At 37.0% G+C, this 22,293-nt stretch overlaps 2 protein-coding genes across 4 annotated transcripts in view; both read right to left on the minus strand.

The window, feature by feature from the left end:
* KCTD5 (potassium channel tetramerization domain containing 5) overlaps window positions 1–2,211 on the minus strand; it is a 30,907-nt gene extending 28,696 nt beyond the window's left edge. For 2 of the 3 annotated variants that reach the window (XM_088520967.1, XM_010222062.2), the window contains exon 1: window positions 1,934–2,211. In XM_088520967.1, the coding sequence (XP_088377093.1) occupies window positions 1,934–2,176 (243 nt within the window). In that variant the 5' untranslated portion in view covers window positions 2,177–2,211. The remainder of the gene's footprint in view (window positions 1–1,933) is intronic. The other variant, XM_088520968.1, reaches the window with a different exon arrangement.
* A 4,353-nt stretch (window positions 2,212–6,564) lies between these two features.
* Window positions 6,565–22,293, minus strand: part of PDPK1 (3-phosphoinositide dependent protein kinase 1) — a 28,658-nt gene continuing 12,929 nt past the window's right edge. Inside the window, exons 2-14 of the mRNA XM_088520959.1 lie at window positions 21,689–21,958; window positions 18,939–18,981; window positions 18,616–18,753; window positions 17,271–17,415; window positions 14,118–14,215; window positions 13,098–13,173; window positions 12,436–12,504; window positions 11,829–11,925; window positions 10,433–10,606; window positions 9,905–10,122; window positions 9,241–9,298; window positions 7,984–8,136; window positions 6,565–7,430 (exon numbers count right to left, since the gene is read on the minus strand). Coding sequence (XP_088377085.1) covers window positions 7,323–7,430; window positions 7,984–8,136; window positions 9,241–9,298; window positions 9,905–10,122; window positions 10,433–10,606; window positions 11,829–11,925; window positions 12,436–12,504; window positions 13,098–13,173; window positions 14,118–14,215; window positions 17,271–17,415; window positions 18,616–18,753; window positions 18,939–18,981; window positions 21,689–21,958 — 1,647 coding nt within the window. The 3' untranslated portion in view covers window positions 6,565–7,322. The remainder of the gene's footprint in view (window positions 7,431–7,983; window positions 8,137–9,240; window positions 9,299–9,904; window positions 10,123–10,432; window positions 10,607–11,828; window positions 11,926–12,435; window positions 12,505–13,097; window positions 13,174–14,117; window positions 14,216–17,270; window positions 17,416–18,615; window positions 18,754–18,938; window positions 18,982–21,688; window positions 21,959–22,293) is intronic.

Consider the following 22,293-nt stretch of genomic DNA (forward strand, 5'->3'; position numbering starts at 1 on the left):
ATATTCCTATCTTGCATTGCAAATCAGTTCCAGTCCTGTTCCACTTTGGGTTCAGCCAGGCTACTCACAATTACAGAACAATGCAATCTGCTTGCAACGCTTTACAGACCTTTCTACTGGCCAGAAAGGAGACAGCTGGAAATATGTCAGCAGCTCTGATAGTATCAACATCTTCCCTTGAAACAGAGGTACATCTTCCTACACCTGTGACTGCAACCCGCTTTAGGTTTTCAAGTACATTGTTACAACTGTTACAATTATAGTCTACTTAAGTATAGAAACTCAAAAGGAATACACCAGGTCTCTCCATACCCTACCAAATAGCTCAATAAGGTTAGCATAAATTTGTTTTTTTGTGATTTACGATCCACTGATGTAAATATTGTTGTTTTTTTTTAAAAAAGACTAGTAGATGCATGCACTTTTGCAAGCTATAAACGCTTTACTGATTATTCTTGTTAAAGACAATTTAGATATCAATTGATCAAAAAAGGTCAAAATACTTCATTTAAAACTAAAGCACATCTTCTAAAATGCACCTCCTCTGTAAAGACATCAAAAAATAGCAATTCACAGCTTCTTGCAGTACATTAGCTGAAACACATGCCTGATTTATTGAAAGTATTATTTTTTATTTAAGAAATTTGAAAAAGCTTTCCCTTTCCCTACTGAGTAAAAACAGTTGTTGAGTCTCAAGTCACCTAGACTTTCTTCTTTTATTAGCCTGAACTAATCCTCCCCAGAAAAAAAAATAGAAAGAAAAACAGAAGCAGCAAAAACCAACATCTAAACTGCCATACTGTAAGTTGTTGGGTTTTTGTTTTTGTTTTTTTTTTTTTCCCTGCAACCCTAGGAAGTTATTTAGGCTCCATTCTATATTTTCTCAACTGTTTCTACATCTTTTCTAGAAGCCAGGAAGAAGAGAATGAAAAGATTTATTACTGTTCTCACTTACACAGATGATACTTATATTTACAGATGATACTTACTATCATCTCTATTCTTAACTATTCTTAACATGGTGTTTGTGTGTTCAAGGATCACAACTTACTCCTTTCTCTTTCTTAAAAGTGCTACAGTGTAAGTCAATTTTTAGTCCAATATATTCCAAAATCTCTTTTGGAGCCAGTGCCGTCGAAGATGGTCCTCTGTACTATTAGTATATTTAGTATTCTCTGTTACCAGATGCATGACTTTGCATATCTATCCGCTCAGATCATTCGATGTTTGCAAAGGGCCAGTTTTCTAAGTAATCATGATTGCTTATCTGAATACTTTATATGTGTTACTACTTACTACCACAAATAAAATTTCAATCAGTAGCTTTTGTTTTCCTATTAAAAAATATTCCCAAAGAATATACAAATACCACTCGTGATCCAGCCCATGCAGCATATATGTAACACTCCCCTGAAAACCTGCCGAGATGCAAAAGACTACAAACAAGCAAGAGGTATTCTTCTATCATATTGAATGTCTATTTCACGCAGCATTCTTTAACAACAAGCAAAAAGACTCATACAGAAAGATAGCTTGATTCAAACTGAACCACAGAGTCATGACAGTGCAGAAATGGCATGATATCAATGCAAGCACAGTCCATCAAAAAGCTAAAACTACACCCATAAGGCAAAAAAACATGCACTTTAAATAAGCACATCCTACACTCCCTTTGAAACATCCACGTAAACGTGGTTATTACTCAAGGACCACATCAGCCTGCACCCCTACAAACAGCGACTGCGTGGGGGAGGCGGCTGCTTCGGAGAGCCCCGTAGCGGCAAGAGAGCCCGGGGGTCCCGCGGAGCGACACTCGGACGAGTCCTCGCCGGCCCGGGCCCGCCACCCCTCCACGGCCCCCGCCCCAGCGGGAACGCAGCGGAATGGGGGCGGGGGAACCCGGCCCGGCGGCGCCGCGCGGCGCCTCGCTCACCTTGTCCGAGTCGAGGTCGGGGTCGGCCTGGCAGAGGCGGAACAGGAAGGACTTGGGGTCCCTACAGAGCGTCTGCCGAGTGGTCAAGAAGCAGGTGCCCCCCACGTTGAGCCGCACCCACTTGCCGGGCACGGCGCCGGGGGGCGGCGCGGAGCTGCAGCGGCGGCAGGGCGCGCCCGGGCCGCCCAGGCTGAGGCCGCCGAGCGGGGGCACCGCGACATCGCAGTGGTTCTCCGCCGCCATCCTCGTCGCCGCCGGAAGCGTCCGCCGCGGCTACGCGTCCCCACACGCACCTCCCACCGGAAGCGTCCCTCAGGGAATCGTTCCCTCTTCCCCCGCCACGGCCCCCCGCGGCCCCCGCCCCGGAAGCTCCGCCCCACGGCGGCCCTCGCTCGTGCCGCCCCGCGCGTTGTAAGGAGGAGGCGGAGGCGGCCGGACCCTACATGCCTTTATTACAGACTACCGAGCAGAAGTGAAATCCATCATCCAGGCACTAGCTACACATCTACAGCACAGAGAGCTGTCGAAAGGAGGATAAACAGTCATTAAATTATGAGATATGATTAACTCATCGACCAATAGAAAATTTATAATAAAGCCAGAAAAAGGTGTAAAATATAGTTTACAATAATTATTCACATTCAAGGCTGTACATCAATACATACAACACTATGGCCCCAAACATGAATTCAATCCAAATAATTCATATATTAGAATTTAAATAACACAGACTGCTAGAGGCCAACAGGAGCCAGCAAATAACCTTATAAGAATAAAAATACAAAAGTGTGCATCTTACCCTTGCATTATTTGTTTCCATTTTCATAGGTCCTGGAGGTTGGTAAGTTTTGCAGGTGGGGGTTATTTTGGGAGGTTTTATTTTTATTTTATTTTCTAAACACTTTACCTGTACATCACAGTTACAGCTACAAACCAGATAAGAGTATTATACACAACTGACTGTCACCAACCTGAAAAAAAGCTAGCATACAACTATCAAAATGGATTTTTTTTTTGTCAGATACAGCAATTGTTAGTTCTGCCACCCTCTAGAACATTTGCCACATCCAATCAGAGTTAGTACATGGTCAGAAGAAGGTTGTCAAGTGATAGCCATCCAAATTCACTGTCTAGGTTACTAGTCTAGGTTACTGGGTGCTTAACGTTACCCTTTTCACTGTAAAAGTCATAGCTCTAATACAGAGAAAATTAATTCCTATATTAATCACAGTCCTCATCTTAACTGAGACCTTTGGGCCACAGAATGCCTTGCTGCAAACTCACTTGATCAGCAGATGGGCCATAATGTGTGTCACGAAGTTTTGGAGGAACAATTCTTTTTGATTAATAGAACACTTGCCTAAAATACTACAGACATTCACCAAAAATTCAGATATAAATACCACACCTATTTGTATAATTTCCCTGTAGAACAAATAATCAGAATCTGCAGACCACATCTTTAAGCAGCTATTAATACAGAAGTTCTTCCCATAGATGAGGTGTTCAAATCAAGTGTCAGACCAAAGAAAACAGTTCTTTTGCTTTCTTTAGAAAGTTTTACTAAATCATTCAGAAGAAACAGTTTAATTTATGTGTGGTAAATTCCTAAGATTCTTTAAAGCTCTCAGTACAAAATTTAGTGATGTCAAGCATATTCATTAAGTGCGTTGAAAAAGGAGTAGATGCATTTTTTTTTCTCCTTCAGTTTACTGAGGTTCTTCTAGGATTATATATAACAAATACCCTTTGCAGTTAAATCATGGTAGGAGGAGATAAAGTTTTAGGAGCGCACTACTACTTGAGAGGTTACTGTGTCTTCAGCATTTACCCCTTTGCAAATGGAATTGCAGCAGCCCAGGTGGCATTTAGTCTGCTCACAATGCTTTTGCATCACATCTGAAGTTGAAAGAGGTACAAAAATAAGTCTTCTTTAAAATATGTCCTGCTCAAAACTGGACTTTAAGGCCCATGACAATAAAGTAATTTCTTCATTTTTTCAAAGAATTTTTAGCATTTCCTTGACTGGGCTAGAAACTGAACAGTATGGCTCCAAACTCCTTTCAAACAATAGTACTTTAGTCTATTAGTTGGAACTTAGAGACAACTAACACAACAACCAATTTCCTGAATTTTGCATCCAAACAAAACATGAGTCACATCATCAACGACCAGAATCTTTACAAATGATAGATATGTGCTCAAATTGCAACAAACTGAATTATCAGACTTTAACAGATTTGCAGTGAGGAGCCTGAAGTGTCTTTCAGTGACTAATAACCCTTCTCTGCTCTGAAAGGCCACAAACCACAAGCAAAGAGATTAACCAGTTTGCAGCTTTGAAGATTTTGATTTCATGAACTCCCATGAATCACTGGAGTAATCTTCAAGGCAATGTTTTGAAAGTACCCCATCCTTCAAGTATACACATCTAAACTAGGAACTTGACCTTCACAGAATGCAGCACCTTCCAGTAGACATTTAAGTGAGCAAACTGAAAACCTACTTAAATTCAATTTTTTTTTTTTGTCTTGCCTTACCCTACCCACTAAGCCTTTCTGCTATCTTCCCAAAACTACAGCTTTCACCTAAAGTTAGAGCAAGACAAACACCCCTCCCAGGAAAGTTTTGGTCCCTTCCCCACCCACCCAGCACCATGCTCACCCCCTCGTCCCCTCACCGCCCCCCCAGCTCCCCCCCCCCCCAAAAAAAAAAGCAGCAGTTAAGGAAGACTCAAATTGAAACATTTAAGTTCTGAGGGGAAGGATGCCAGTAAGTGAGGTCCACAATGATATTGTCCAAACCTCTTTCCCCACCCCACTAAAAAAAATCCCAAACCAAACATGCACACACACCATAAAAACCCACACCCACTAGAATACAGACATCAATTTCAACTTCTGCAGCTTACTGCTGTGAAGATTTCTTTGGCTGAAAGTTTTTAGGGGTAGGTAGGGACAAGGAACAGCTAAACAGAGGATTTTCCAGTGTGAAAAGAAAAAGGAAGTATTTTTTTTATGGCAAGATGACTTCACATCTAAATGTTACAAACACATGTTCTATAATTCCACCTATTTAGCTGAAGTGAGCAGGCCAATAGAGATCACTTTGGCTCCTCCTGAAGCTAAGGAATTCACTGTTAGCAGAACTTTGCCAGAGATTTTTGAAAGCAATGTTTTGGCACCCTGAAGAGCTGCTGTAGCATCATGAAGCTCATCTCTGCTAGACTTTCTGGTATGAAGCTGGGAACATCTCTACATCTCTATAACAAAGGCTAAATCCAGATATGTAGAATTCCCTCTAGTGAATCTACTTATGGATAGAATTCAACAGCTACAGAGTAAAGGGTAATTGGGTAATACCACAACAAATTCAGAATGCACATCACCTTGGTTATGACAACTAACTTTAATAAAAGGTGTACTGCGCTATTCAGATTTCACTGACACGGAGTCTGCCTTCTATGTAGTGAAGTTTCTTATGATAGAAAGTGAATGGTCTGTTTTCCTCATCTCAGTCACTTTCAAGACACCTTAGCTCCACTAACAGTGGGCACTGTAAACTAGTGATTGACTTTTCTCAAGCCTGTGTATATGGTAGGATAATATAACAGATGACTGCAAGAACATATTTTTCTCTAAAGAGAAAAAGCAATTGGACTCTCCTTTAAAGACTGGAAGAGACTAAGAACTGAACTGTCATCAAATTTAACCACACAACACCATTTTGTTTAAAATCCACAATAAATCTCCCTCTCCCAGCACAAGTAAATCCATCATTCATGCATCTTCTGAGACACCCCGAAAAGCCACAAAATAGCCCATTAGTTTTCTTAATGTTACAGTAGAACTTTTTTTTTTTTTTCTTCCCTCCTTTGGTGGAAGGAAAAACACTTTATAACAGACCTCAAGAGGCACGCAGATGGTATTTGCACAAGGTTAATTAATAGGTGTGATGTTTATACTGCATTTAAAACAAGGAAGGAATGCCTTTGCCCATACCTAGGTCATCCCTCTCCGCAACGTTCACAAACATGAGTGTGTTGAAAATGCCATTAGGGAAGTAATTTTAGCATGTAGAAAGTTATGCCTTTCCTACATTCTAAGAAACGTGTGACCACACACACACAGAAAAATCTTAATTTGAAAAGGATAAAGGAGACTGATATGAAAAATATTTTCATTTTATAGATATGCCTTAAGTACCATACATTTTTCCCTTTGTATCAACATTTTCATTTGAATCCCATCCAGATTACTGTATGGATCTAATATTTAAACTGTTTTAAACTTTTTTCAGAGTTGCTAAAAGGTCTGAAGTATTTTCCCAAAGAACAAAAATAGGATTATTTGTACATCTCATTATACAAAGAGACAAAAATCATTGTACAAAGTTTTCATACTTCCTTTTCTACCCGGGTAAATATGTTGGCCCCACTAAAATGCACAATACATACACACCCTGGAAAGAAAGCTCCTAGTCCTCATCTTCTGAAAAGGTGAAAAACTATTTACTACTTCAATAGTAACTTTTTTTTTTTTTTAAATAACAACTGGTTAATTTTTTATTTAGCATTAGTTAAAAGCATGCTGCTAAGTTTGTTGTCCCTTGATTAAACACACATATGCAAATTAAAATTTAAAGTTTTAAACTTTATATGCTTCAGAAGCCAACATTTCAATTTTAGAAAAACTTTCAGTGCCAAGTTCATCATTTTACTTTCTCACAACCTTTATCATCAGAGTCTGTCTGCCAGGCACATACATCTGATTCATTCACATAATTATTAAAGTACCACGTAAATCCTGCAACCAGAACTTTATCAGGAGTTATGCAAGGGTGCAACTGACCTGGCTACAAGTGCCATATACCAGTAAGCTGGGGAACAGCAGGGAACAGAAGAGAAAATGAAGAGGTGGTGCTTAGGAGAGGCATATAAAAGCTCCCTGATGAAATACAGTTTAATGATAATTTGAAAGTCACAGAAAACACCAGCCCATAAAATGGAAGGCTGGTACATGATTTGGGGTGTGTGCGTGTGGATTGGTTTTAACTGATCTTAAGTGAAGCTGGTAATGCAATGTCTATCCACTAGTTTGCAGCAGAAATTGAGCTGAAGTGCACAAAAGCAAGATCTTCATTGCAATGATATGCATGTGGAAGCCTCAACAGAAGCATAAAGAGCAAGCAAAGCAACCCTGAATTCCATTAGGTTTTTGCTTTCTTAAAAAAAAAAAAAAAAAAAAAAAAACACACACAGAACAGAGTATTTCAGACATATGCTTCCCCTTGAGATGGGTAATAGGTGGGTTGGGAAGATTCCTCTGATCGGCTGCACGTGGAGTTCTAGCAGCAAGTAGGGAGACTGGGAAATTTTGGATGAGCTTTACTATTTAGCAGCATTCTGGTGGTATCTGTGCCGCCAAACTTCATGTATCTTTTTGCACCATTTATGAGCATTCCCACTCGGGTCCATCAGGTAATATGTCCTGTTTGGCTACAAGTGAACAACATTTCAATGAGTATTCCAAACACAGTTAAACCAAAAAGCAGCAAGTATTCTGCATCCACCAATGAGTATTTAGAAACAGAATTCAGAATCTTTTCAAAGGTTAAATGTAATTAAAATCATAAAACAGTATATATTAGTGAGATACAGAGTCAAAAAGTTTTCAAATTGAAATATATTGTTGGCATACTTTTTGTGTAGAGTTGTGATCCACTCTATATAAAAAAGGCTATATTTCAAGAGTCATTCTTAAGAACTTTTCAGATCACAAAATCCATTTGAAACACTTAAATAAAATGTAAAACTTATTTCACGGAAAAATGTTTGCTCTCTTTCTTTTTTTAATTATCAAGACTAGTAACCTACAGTCAAAGTAATCCTGCAATTAATACCTGTATTCAAGGAATTAAAACTTCCCTTAGTAAAAGAAAATTTCCTTTTTTTTTTTAATTAAAAAAAATTAATTAAAGAAAAAAAAAAAAGAACTCACAAGAGTTTTCCAAGAATCTTAATGTAACCCAAAAAAATAATAGCCACTTACTGTGTGAACAAAAAAAGTCTTAAAATTCTTGGCTTCTGGGCGCAACTCTAAAGACCATGGAATTTCTCCTTTTAGGACTTTGTTGACAGGATCTACATAATATAGATGGGGCCCTTCTGTGAGCAGCAATTGGCGTCGACGTGCAAACAATCCCTAATGAGGAAAATAACAGCAACACAAAATGCATAGAATTAAAGAATAAAACTACTTTAAAAGAACAAATATGTTATTTTACAGTCCGTGGGGTATCTGCATTTATACTGAAACTCCTAAAATGAGGCTTACCATGAGATAGATAGGTTATTTAGTGAGAGAGATCTATAGACTGTAAAACCAGCAAAATTAACATGCTCAGTTTCACAGAACAGACTTTTTGTTTGACAGGGAAGGCAGGGGAAGGTGCAGATGTAAAATCATAGATCTCTGAACTTGAGAAGTAGAATTGAAACAGCTTAAAGGATAGTTTCATTTTGCTACAATTTCTTTTGCTTTACATATATGACCTCAATCTTTTCTCCTGCACATCAGTGCATTTAATACTATATGGCAATACATAAGCAGTATTTTAAGAAAGCATCTCTGAGTAATGATAAGGCAAAACTAGTTGTACAGTTCTTTATACAGAATGAAGAAAAACATCATCTTTATCAAAGATTCCTGCGCAGAAATAGCCATGGTTTTGTGTACAAAATAAGGAGGAAAGTGGTAATAACTTAGACAAAAGACAACCCACATTTCTGTAAAGTTGACAAAAACTAAGCCTATTGTTGCTCCTATGTACCATATTATAGTTCATATCTGAAGCTATTCTGATACCACCGTCTCTGCCTCTGTCAGGATATAGGCACTAAGATGATCCAGGAAAAACAAACAACAATTCAAGGCAACATTTAAGCTCCAAATATTAGTTACTCAGTCCAGAGGCAGACATGCATCCCAAGTATTTAGTGGGTCATCAGAAAAGGAAGGGGGGGTAGGGGAGGAGGGGAAGGGCAAAATACTGCAGTTTACAAGTGAAAGCACCAATAAACACATTCACTTTTTGCCTTATCTAAAAAAATCAAGAGCATATCACAAAAGAAAAAACATCTTACAGGAAAGCACTACATCTTCTATTAAAATAAATTAGTTTGACACTTGCAATTACAATAAACAAGGAAGTTTTAGAATAGATTCCTCGTTGATAGAGCAATTGTAGCAAAAGTTCAATTGTCTCTTTCACAGGGGATTTAAAAACAAACAAACAAAAAGCCTTACCTTTCTTTTGTCTACTGGGCCCATTTTTAGGATTAAGTTGTTTTCTACAAATTGATGCCTTAAAAGAAAGAAAATAACTATTACTCCACAAGTATTTCTTCTGCAGTACAGCCACCATTATTTTAATGGAGTAGTTTTCCATGTCTTTAGTGATTTTCTTTTCCCGCAGAGTCCTGAACAGCTTTAATAGACTGATTTATTCCATCTATACTCTTCCTATTCCATCCTAAATAGCTATTTGCTAAAATCTGCCAGGAAAGTCACAAATGGGAACTCTTCTCAAAAGTCAAGTGCTACTGAGCACAAGATCTGAAGTTATTTTGGTTAGGCATCAACAGAATAGCTTCATTCAAAAAAACACTCTATCAACTGTAAGAAAGAAAGAATCTAGCTAGTTCTAGGACTCTGTAGAGGGGCAGACTTCTCAGCAATGGCATTGTGTTACTTCTGTCTATTCTGTACACATATTCCATGTCTTTTAGAACTTGCAAAATTCAAAAATGCAGTATTACAGTTTATGCTACTGCTTTAAAATTAGACAGGAAAAATTTAGTTGCTAACTGCTCACTTGAACATATCAACGTTCACAAAAATGTGAATCTAAGTAACTTTCCTCAATTCCTTACTTTGATGTAAATAAATAACTATATTTCAAAGATCTTACCAAGGGTTTCCACCAGCTTGTTTTGCCAGAAGTAACCTCTTTTCATCCTCAGAAAACTGCAAGTCCAACTCAAAGGAATTGTTGTCAAGATCATGAATATACTGTTCAATGTTGCCTCCTGATGTCTGTGGGGGACTTGTTTCTGGGGCAGACAAGGAATGGGAAGAGGCAGAACCAGAAACTTGCATGCAACCAAACTGACTCAGGAGATTGTCATACTAAAGAAGGAAAGAAATGGAAATTAGTGTGGCTTGCTTGCTTAGAAGTTGCTTTTGCTACAATAACAGTGGCTTTTAGTTTAAGACATTGATATGTTTCAGCACATTTCTGGGCACAAAGTCAGCCTATTCTATAGATGACAGGTGCTTCAACCTTTGCCCAATAATATTTTTTTTGATTTCCATTAATGGAATCTTTTCATTAAAATATAACCAAAGGTAGTTTTAATGCAAATATTTGATAAATTAATAATTAAGCTTTATGACAATCTCAAGCAGCAGAGCTGATTATAGCAAAAGACAAACATACATTTCCATAACAATCTTCATCATCCTCTGACATGGCAGGTAGGTATGCTGTAAGTTTTGGAGGGGTCTGAAGATGTAGGTTCTCCCATGCAATGGATTCAAAGAAGGGATGAGCCTTAAGAGGCTCATACCCTCCCATTTCTTCACATCCTAGTCTGTTGGTAGCATCCAGAACCTGAACAAATTAAAATGAAGTTAGTGTGCCTAAAATGAAAAACAAACAAACAAGCACACCTCTTGAATAAAGACTGAACACTATTCGCATTTGTGCTGCTACAGACAAAAGCTCTTAAGTTGCTCTTACTCCCTTAAACATACAGGTATGGAATATGAGGAGACTGATTAAAATACAAGATGTTACTTGTCAGTATGCCTTGTAGACATCATTTGTGTTGGTTGAATCAGCTTGCACAGCTAGAAAAAGGGACTTTTTTTTTGGGGGGCGGGGGGGAGAGCAAGGAGGGCGATGGAGCACACTTTTTTGGCTTTGTTTTGTTCATAAAGACAAAGCCAACAGACTAGGCCTAATGGAGCATTCCTTTAAGCATGGCCTAGTACCACATGCTGGTGATGCAAGACAGCTGTTGCAGCGGTAGGTGGTGCCAAAGACTAACTTCTCAAGCACCTTAAAACACGTTGACACAACCTGAACCTCACCACCCAGGATGCACTACATCGGCCATAGAGCTGGCATGGACACAGGAACCCTTTACAAGGACTGGGCTCATTGCTATCCACAGATGCAAATCACACGAGGACTTTTTTTTTTTTTTTTCCAATGCTAATACAGCATACTATCCACCTTCAAGAAACTTAAACCTGCTGAACTGTTTTCTGCATACTCATTTATTCATTTTAATATCACTGCTATATCTGATTAAATCACAACTTTCCCCTGTCCCCACCCTCATTTTATGTCAAACATTCACATGGACAGTAACTATTTGGCTGATATGGTAATGAGGCATGGATTAAGTGCTCTAAAATGCAAAACAAGTTGATTTCTATTTTGACAAATATATCCCCATGATATAGAAAACACTGTTTTCAAGGAAGTATAATGTGTTATACAACTGGCTAAGAAATAAGCTGAGTATTGTGTAAGCCTGAATATTTGAATCTTAAATTTTATAAATTCTATACAGTACTTAGAATAATTTGTTTCCACTTCCAGAAGACATATTTTCTGTTCATACTTTAGAATTCAGATACAAAAATGTAAGTGCTGCTCAATCATAGGCATCAACTCCCCTACCCCTATGCAGTCAGTAATGCTAAGAGTTGATCTTACTATATGCCTTGTGATAGAGGCGATAAAACTTTCAGGAAAAAGGAACTACATGATATGTTGAATGTACTCAGTGTCATCAAATTGTTTGACATGAGCAAATATTTACCAACAGCTTTTCTACAAGGTCTTTAGCCTTGGGAAAAAATTTCTCTGGAAAGTCATATTCCAACTTTATTATCTTCTGGAATATAAGATACTCATTTCTGCAAAAGACAAAAAAAATAGCTCTAGTTATTAGTTCTCCATGATTCTTTCATCTTAGTAGCGCACAGGTTGGATAAATATTAAATAGGATATCTACAAGCTATAAGCCAAGTTCCCATAAATCTCTCTGGCATATAATAATGGGAAGCAATCTTCTAAAAATGAAACTGAAAGCATTAGATACTTTATTAACAGGGAGAAAGGTTTAAACAGTTAAACACCCCCATTTGAAGACAGTTTCATTGATTACAAACTATAAAGGCAATCTTAAGATAAATTCAGGAATATCTCCCAGAAGAAACTCTATCTATATTTGTCTTTGCATTTGCATTAATCCAGAAAGGAGTGTATGGAGAAAGAACCAAATATATATGTGTGTATATATATATATATCACACCAATTAAAGCAGATATGTCAGTAACACTGAAAGTATAGTGTAGTAAGTTACACTTCAGAACTGGGAGTAAGGTAAATAGCACAAGTCAGCATATTCAGGTAACTCTCTTACCCAGCTCTAAACGGAGGCAATCCAGCTACAAGCTGATATATTATACATCCCAGAGCCCATAGGTCAGAGCTTTGGAAGGAGAAAAAAAAAAAAAAAAGAGGGAGGGGAAAAAGAAAATATAGCAGTTAATACTTTTCTATAATACGCATATAAACTATGCAAAAAGAATGCAAAGTTTCTGCTACTTAGAACACAGCATGAATAAAGCAGACAGACCTTCCATTTATGATAATTTTTTATATAATTTTACTTCACTGCTTGACATTCCTGCATTTATAGCACACATTTCCATATTAGAGCCAGTTTATACACAACAGAATTAAAGGGATGATTTTTATTTTGATAGAACAGAACTACTTTCTTGCTTATTTATGGGGGAAGTGTAATTAAACTTTTCAGCACAGACCACCTTCTCCTAGAAGGACCTAATCCTATCTGTAGGACTTCAAAACGTAGGAATCACTGAGAAAACCAGCATTCAGACATTTAGAACAATATTGGGCAAGGCAAGGAATAATGATCCCTAAGAAAAAAAAAATATTTTATACTCCAACATCTTTACAGTCAAAGATGTTCTTTCTTTGAAATGCTAAATATTCTTCCATTTTATAGTGTCCTGATGGAAGTCAGTACAATTCACTGAAACAATATGCAGGCCTCACCTTTTACAGGCAGATTTCTCCGTCAGCAATTCTGGAGAAACATACTGTGCTGTCCCTACAAATGAGTTTGCCCGTGCTGGGAAAAAAAATTGAAAGAGATAAGTAAACACATACTTACGAGGTAGACAAATGGTGGGGAGGGACAAGGAAAACTACTGAAATTTATGTAATGTTATAAAAAACCAACAGAGTTTCTTTTCCCTCCCTTCCCATCCATTCCTTTCCTTCTTCCCCCAAAAAATCTACTTGGACAAGACAAATCAGTTTCTCATCAATAAGTATTGATAAAAAAAAAGAAAAATTAAAAAAAGTTTAAGAGAAACAAAATAAAAATCTACCAATACAAGCTTAACATATACTGGTTAAAAAAAAGTCTAGTACAAAGAACATTATCTTTCTAATATATCATAATTATCCCATTGCATAAATATTCAGAAACTGGAATCAATCAGTTGAACAATCTCTAAGTGGTGTCCAAGGATAGCAACAGATGCTGCTAGCTTGTATTCCTTTGAAATGACTCTCCATTTCTGCTAGATGTTACTCAAAAGCAATCAGATTTTGCAAATGAAAAGCAGTTCAGCCTTCTACTTTCAGGCACAATTTGCAACATCAATTCTTTGCAATTAACAGTAAGCAATGAAGGTAACAAAAACAAAAAAGCCTAACCTCTATATTTGAGGTACTTCAGTATTAACTAGGGCTTAAATCCATGAGCACAGAGTAAGTCTGCTGTTTCATATAAGCCATAGTAAGTATTTGTTTAGTTTGGAGTAATTAAGCTCTCAAAGAAAATACCCAATAATCAATAGTTTATCTGGCCATACCACTAAACCAAATATTATTTCTTCTGACAATCTAAGCAGAATGAAAATTATTTTAAGAATCCTAAATATTTTTTGTGGGCTAAGGGGCAATGATGGTCAAAGGTTATAATTGTATAAATTCATTTCACGTACATTTTGAGGAACCACTCACTAGTTAGTTATGCCACATGACAAGAAGTGAACAACTGCATACCTTGTCTGCTATCTGCGGATAGAACTTTTGCTGTTCCAAAATCTGTTATTTGAATGTGCATGTCCTCGTTTAGCAAAATGTTCTCTGGCTTAAGGTCTCTGAAAAAGGTTTATAATTTTTTAAATAAAAACAGCACATAAACTAACATTGCAAGACAGACTGGATGCTTTATATACATAATCACAGAATGGTTGAGCTTGTAAAGGATCTCTAGAGATCATCTAGTCTCCAAAATACACATAATCTGTAAGCATTATTATGCCATCTTGACTTGTAGTTGTCAAGATGCAAACTTCTGTTAGCAGATTTTGCAAAGTTCTTCCCCCCCCCACTCCCCCCCCGCAAAAAAGGCCTGAAGCATCACGAAGTATACTCAGTGTTTGTTCAAAATCCAAAAAGCAGTTATTCCCAGGCCTTAATTTAAATTTCTGACAGACTGGTATGGCAGTAAGATATTCTAGACCCAGTTATTCATGGTGCAGAACTCCATTTAGTCAAATGAGGGCAAAAAGCAGCTAATTAACCTAACTGGCTTCTAACAGATGAAATCTGTAACACATTCCCACTCAGAGTGCCACCTTTACCTTTATCAGTTACAAATCCCTATGTAATCTATATTTCAAACGCACCCATAAGATTTGTATATCCCCTGTCCCCGGTTGTGCATAAAACCAAACCTCAGTTTCACACACTCACATGTAACCATGTATAGCTAGATGTTCAGAGTTTCACTTTGCAATACATATATATTAACCCATTAGATAACACTGTTACAAGAATAATTACCTCATACTAAGTTCCCTCAATTGACAAGAGGCCCATGTACTGCCTTCCTAAGGAGGATATTTGGATGCCCCTAAAGATCTAGAGGCTGGCGTGGGGCACAGCTGTTTTTAGTTAACCAATAAGGAAGAAAAAACAAAATCACTACAAGTGCCAGGCTGTTTCTATTGACCACTGTGCAGTATTATTTTCCTTAGATTACATCTAATTACCTGCTGTTATTAAAAAACATTGAGTTGTACAGTTGTAACCAGTACTGGGATTTAAAGAACTGTGAACCAGCACAGAAAACTGTTGGAATAAAGTAATTAAGATACTAAACCACAAAATAACCCTGTTTATTCTCCTATATACCTATATGCCAAAGTTTGAGACTGGCAGAAGGTATACAAACGGAATATCCTTTTAACAGTTCTGTTCAGTTTATTTATATATTTATCACAGAATAGTTGGAATGATGTTTGAAAATCATCTGGTCCACTCTTTCTTTTCAAGGAGGGGCTACTAGAGTAGGCAGCTCAGGGCAGTGTCCATTTGTGTTTCTATTATCTCCAATTATGAGGACTCTGCAACCTCTCTGGGGAATCCTTTCCCATGTTTAAACACCCTAATAACAAAGAAACATTTTCATGTGCTTAGATGGAATTTTCTTGTTTAAGTTCACACCTGTTGCCTCTTGCCCTGTCCCTGGGCACTACTGAAAAGAATCCAGCTCCATCTTCTTTACATTATCCCAGTCAGGGATTTGTAGACACTCAGATGATGCCCACTTGAGACTTCTCCAGGCTAAATCGTTCCAGCTCCCTCATCTAGCTCTGTGTGTTCCTTGCTAACATTATGGCCCCTTACTGGACTCACTTGAAGTCCACATTGCCTTTCTTGTCCTGGGGAATCCAGGACTGGACATAGTACTGCAGATGGGACCTCACCAATGCTGAGTAGTGGGGAAGGATCACCTCCCTCAATCTGCTGGCAACACTCTTCCTGAGGTGGCTCAGGATACTGCTGGTAGTCTTTGCTACATGGGGTACAATGCTGGCCCACATTCAGCTCCGCAAAACTGCTCTTCAGCCAATTGGCCCCCATCTTCTACTGGTACAAGGGATTATTCCTTCCCAGGTGTAGGACTTCACGCTTCATCTTCTCAAACTTCATGAGGTTCCTCTATTCTCAAAATTTTAATATGCATATATGGATAAATATTATACATGTACCTCCATACTAACTTTTTGAGAGGAGGCTGTCATCTTAAAGTGGTTCTGTCTGATATCATATTTCTTTAACAGAAAATGTCAAGAGCTTTTAGGTAATGCTAGTGTTTTGATCTTCTAATTAAACTAACTGTAAAATGAGGTCTCTGATCACACAATTTTACTCCTATTTTGTACTTCTCATGATGATCCTCATACAAGAAGTGTTACATTTACCTTTGTATTATAAAAGATTTCAAATATAGGCTTGGTAAGACTGACAATCATGCTATATTGATTTGGGAAGCCTTTTATACCATATTAGATAGTATAAAAAAGATGAAATTGCACATCTCAACTTTTTGTAGTATATGCTCTATTTCGAATTCCAATTAAAAAACCCACACTTTCAGTGACTTCTATACAAAGCCATTTTAGATTCTGTTCCCAGATAGAAATAGATATTACAGAAAGATAAAGAAAATATTTTGTCCTTTTAAATATAAAGTAGTAAAAATGGTATCAGAATTATGATTAGCCAGCTTTCTGACAACTATCATCAACTGTTCCATAAGCAATTGTTTGGAAACTTACAGATGCAACAGATTATTTTCCAAAGCCCAGTTCTGTGGCTCACACTTCTCAAATTTGCAAGTTCATTTGAATATCACACCAATCAATTTTAATTTAATTTATTCAATATTGACAAAATATGTTTCCAAATATGTTTATTCAGATAATAACATGAACACAGTGGAAAATTTTCAGCATTTACTTAGTTCTTGTCCAACTATGTGGAAATCGACCACTCAGTGAAAACTGGCTTACATTATTTACTTTTACCGATGATGTGCTAGGAAAAAAAAAGTTACCAAAAATCCAATCTCTGTTTTTAGATCATCTTTTAGAGAAAAGCTTTTAGGAATCTAAGTCCTATGACAGGATATTTTTCTTATTTTTCCAGCTAAATCAGCTGGTCTACTAATAAGAGACAGAATCTCCTAATAGAGTTTGCTTTGTTTAGCAATCTGTGTAATCCTAATAGTACCGTTAATAATGAGACACTATTATGTTCTCATTACATTTCATAAAGTCCATGTTTGATTTAGGCTTAAGAACATTTCTAGAAAAATACTTTGTGCACAGTCAAAAGCATGTTGATCTTGATTTTTTAAGTTACCTGTGAATTATTCCCTTCCCATGCAAATACTCCAAGGCTGACACAATTTCAGCAGTATAAAATCTGGTACAATTCTCATCAAATGAGCCAATTTTTCGTATATATTTCAGAAGCTCTCCATTTTTGGCATAACTAAGCCCAAAATCTGAATGTAGGAAGTTAAGGTATATCACTAAGACACTTTAAAACAAAATTAGAACCTCACAGCTCATCCTGAAGAATCAAAATAATGAACAAAATGAAATAAGCAATAGGGAAGTTGATTATTTTGAAATTTTACATTGCAACAACCCCAAACATTTTCTTATTAAATGCACTCCAAACCCAGAACGAGTCCTAAATTAATAGGACAGCTAGGCACTAAATAGGAGTTAAAATTGCAATTTTTCCAGAGACAATCATCTGAATAATTCTTTTAAAATGTATATATAATTGATTAAAAGGTCATTTACAATCATAGTGAACATTCAATCCAAGCTTATTTTTGTCCTTAATCTGGAAAGTTACAAAAAAGTTAGTCTTGTGTACAAGGAGTGTTTACATTACAGAAGACAGGCCCTTTTAGGTCCTGTCAGTGCATGCATACTTGCATATACTGTCGTTTATACATAAAATCTGTTAGCACAGTTAGCAGTATCTGCAAAAACAAAAAAACAAACAAAACCCCAAACCAGCCGCTTACTAACCTCTTAGCTTTAGCAAAGCCAATTCCACACAGGATTTTTAGAAGGAAATTCACATTACAACCCCTTCACAAGAAAAAAAATCATACAAACTCAAAAAAAAAATCTAACCAAACTGACTGTAAATGATAATCTTTCAAATTGAAAATGCACTTTGCAACTACTGCTGGGGCAAAGACTTGCGAACAGTTGCTCAACAAGGTTTTCGGTGTTCTGTAGTTCAGACTGTTCTGTAAGCACTTACAAATATCCAACCTTAAAAAAGGTAATTGTTTAAATGAGAAACAACAATAAATATAGATGGGTTACTTCAATTTTAAATATAAGAATTTTGGTATTTTAACATATGTATCAGAAAAAACTTCACACACATCCCAGGAAAACCCACTCCTTTATATGAATTGTTACAATTTCTTCTTTATCATATGCAACATGAACAGAAATAATTTCTATTCATCTTTTCCCATGCCCACCATTCCTGCTTCTCCTGAGGCAGCACACTCATTCTATTCACTTAATTTTTATTATTAAAAGAATGACTGCAAAAAATGCATCTCAAATATTTGTCTCTTGAATACTTGATTTTCATTGTTCCAACAGCTGATGTTTTAAAGGATTTTCTAAGAAAGTGTAATAACAAATACTTGAACTCAAAAGGATACAGAGCTTTTCATCATCCTGAAAGGTGAAGTAGAGTTTCACAAAAAAAGGGTGATCCAGACGGGACATTACATCTCTCTCACGAGTCACATACGGTACCTTGTTTTCTTTTATGATATGACGTTTTTCTAGAATTTTAACTTAGAGAAAAAAAGAGAGTGAAAGTGCAGAGGAACAGCAACCAAATGAAGTTCACCTAAGCAATTTTGGGAAACTTCCCCTTGGATAAAATTAGCATAAAGACCTTAATTCTTACTTTAACTATATTGATATACTATCTTATATTTTAAAAAATAATGCTCATGTTGAAGGAGTCAATACTTACTGGCATATTCTCTAGAACTTGACAGTTCTCGAGCCAAGACAACCTGTTGTGATAGCAGAGAAAACACAATGTAGTCATTCAAAGACATATAACAACATTGATTTTGAACTTGCAGTAAGTACTTAACACATTCCTTAGCAAAAATATTTAAGCATATGCGCATATTATGCTGAGACCTCTGCAGAAATTCAGTTGAGCATAAAACCACTTGTTTTGCTAAAAAACCTATAAACCCGATTGGGTAATCACTAGTTTAGATTTTATTTTGTTTTCATAAGACTTCTGAAGATTGCAACACAAGCCACAATAAACTGTGGAAGTTCCTTAAGGAAAAAAAGAGCACTTGAAAAATATTTATAAAAACTCAATTGCCACAGTACTTTTTTTTTATAATAAATGGCAATTTTTTTTAAAAAAAAGTGAAAGATTAAAAGAAAGACAGCTTGTGTCTTGCAAGAAGCAGCTTTTAGCTTGCTTGTAAATTAAATATTGCATACTCTCAGTTTGTCCAGAAAAATAAAGAACTAAGATTTCCAAATAACAAGCAAGGGTGAAAGTTTTAACCAAGCAGTTCTACATTTTAAACGAAAGATTTCTAAGAGAAATACAAATTAACTGTCAAGAAACAGAAATTGCCTTTCAAGAAAGCAGTCCCATAAAAGGCAACTTTAAGAGTCTGAAAAAAAATATCTTACCTGAATTAAGGCAATGACTTAGTTACAACATTACAAGATTTTTTTCAACCCCCTCCCCCATTTTAGATTTGTCACTATTCCAATACATTTTGAGAATGTCAACATTACGCAAAAACAAAATATCACCATACATATACAGCATATACACACACACAGAGCTTGTTTCTAATTCACTTCTCTCAATTATATCCTAGCCTCTTTTTTCTAAGGTGGGGCGGGGGGGGGGAAACGGGAGGGAGGGGACACAGACAGACAACACGCTTCTAAATAAGACCCTTTCCAGAGGAATTTATTTTTCAAGGTAAAAAGAAGTGCATAGAGTTGCACTCTTACAGGATTAGATAAATAGACAATTTAGTTAAATTTCTCAAATTGGAAGAAAGCAAGACCTCCGATTTGGAAATTTAATAGAACCCTCAAGAGAAGGTTACAGAAAATAATTGCCAGGATATCTGGAAGGCGACATCCAAGTCAAATTCTAAGCTTGAACAAATATTTTAGTATTTAGCCTGAAAGTCTCCAAGGAAAGACCCTATCAGCTATCTAGGTCTTGAGTAGGACAACACGTACATCTAAGCACAAAGATTTTAATTCTGCCATGAGAGAACAGATACTAGTCCAGGAGGAACTGAGCGCTGTCTACAGATCAGGCAGATTTTCACTACTTTATAGAGCAGAGCAACACCTGGAGGGCCCCAAAGCAGTGTTTGCCTACACTGGTATAACCAGCAATAGCAATTGCAGGTCTAAGGACAGTTCCTGCTGCAAAACTGCAAAATGCTCTGAAGAAAAAAAGCAGTCTAAGGCCAGGTCACACACATCTCTAATGAATTCCAAATTTAATATTGGCACCACATGGAAACTAGAGTAGTTTAACAAAAGTCCAAGCACACTGAATTGACTCATAATAGTGCAGAGTAAATAAATATATATATTTTTAAATGTCCACGTTACCAAGCTGTCACTGAAAGCATGGAAATATCAAGACCCCTGTTTTTCAAGATTTGGATGAGTTCAGTCAGAGCAGTAGTGAGGATCCTGAGGAGCATCAACAGATCTCTTAATCTGCAACCATTTTTATTAAATAGCTGTCTGCAAGATGTTTTAAGTAGTAGTGTGAAGATGCATGCCCCACAGATCAACAGGAATAAGCTTCCTTCTTGAAGCAAATTTGAAAGCTACTTGAGCTTCAAGTTTTTGAATTAAAAAAAAAAAGAGTGGCTCAAGTTCAGATTTGTCATCACTCCCTCACTCCACTTTTTAAACTATTCTTTTGTAACTTATTCAATGTCCATAAAAAGAAAGCACTAGCAAGCATCTCCTGTGGAGTTATTCCTGAAGAGAATAATTGAAACTGATTTGTCCTAGGTGACATATCAAAACTGTTGATGAGTTTCTAAAAATCATAGCACGGAAACAGCAAACCAGACACTGATATAGCTGACAGAAGACATGATAGGCAGAGCCAACTAACTCCTGACCAACTCCAGCTCTAACTGCTTTTACTAGTGCTACCTAGGTCCTGTTGCCCACCTAAGTGGACACTTGGGCACATGACACTTGCATCCTCTTCAGCAGAGCTGCTACCCAGTCAGTACCTCACCTATATTGTGGCAAAAGATTATGCATACAAAGGTACAGCTGATATTATAAAAATTAAGTCGTATGTTTTGTCTCTATGTCTTCTGTAAGTCCTTGCCATGACAGACTGGCTTATTATCCCAGTCCAGTTCCATTTCTTTAGACAGTAGACTCTTAACATAATCCTTTAAGCTATCAAAAACTTGCATTTGAAAACACTGTCTCCTAAAAATCCAAACATCAAGTCTTTAAGACAGAATAGAACTATTTATGAGTCAAAAAGATACACAAAATCCAGTGCCCATATTCAGTGCAACACTTCTTAATACTTAAATTTAGAAACATTTTATGTCCTTCCTATTCACTCTACAAGCTGTTTTCTCCAGGTGGAAATCTTAGAGGTATACAAGTAATGCCTAATTTGGAGGTTTTCTAGAGTATCTGGCAAACAAGTAGAACTTTTTATAGAGTTACCGTAGAAAAAGATCCTTCACCCAGAATTTTCCCAAATTTGAAGTCATCCGGTCGTTTCTTTCGAGGTTGTGAAGGCTGCTGTCCTGTATGTTGCTGCAAAGTGTTTGAACTAGATCTTGATTCAGCTGCAGTGCCTTCCATGTTAGATCCCTGTCTGCTGCCACAGGTGGAAATGACAGGTGGAGTGTTCGAATCTGTCTGGTTCCTCACCATTGATGGGGATGGACAGGAGCATAATACCACGCTAGACTGGATTGGAACAGCATCATACTGAAAAGAAAAACAGACGATATATTATTCTCAAACTTTGCAACAATTCCCATACACTTGAACTTTGTTTCCATGTCTCAGACACAGCCCTACCCAAAAGGCGACCAGTAAGCATCTTTCTGAGCACTTTTTAGAACATCAGCTCTTGCCTTGTTAAATGCAGGGACAGGTGGCACACAACACCCATATAGCCAGAAGTCAAAAAACTGAAAACTTAAGTCACAGAACAGTCTTTTCAGACTCCTACAAAACCTGTCCTTTACAACAAGCTATTAACTTCAAGGTATGTTCTCCTATGTACAACACACTCGTTTAATTTTTTTTCATGCTTACAG

Source organism: Tinamus guttatus, unplaced genomic scaffold (genome assembly GCF_059628265.1).
Source record: "Tinamus guttatus ecotype Peru unplaced genomic scaffold, ASM5962826v1 Tinamus_guttatus_pri_ptg000107l, whole genome shotgun sequence".
Lineage (NCBI taxonomy): Eukaryota > Metazoa > Chordata > Aves > Tinamiformes > Tinamidae > Tinamus > Tinamus guttatus.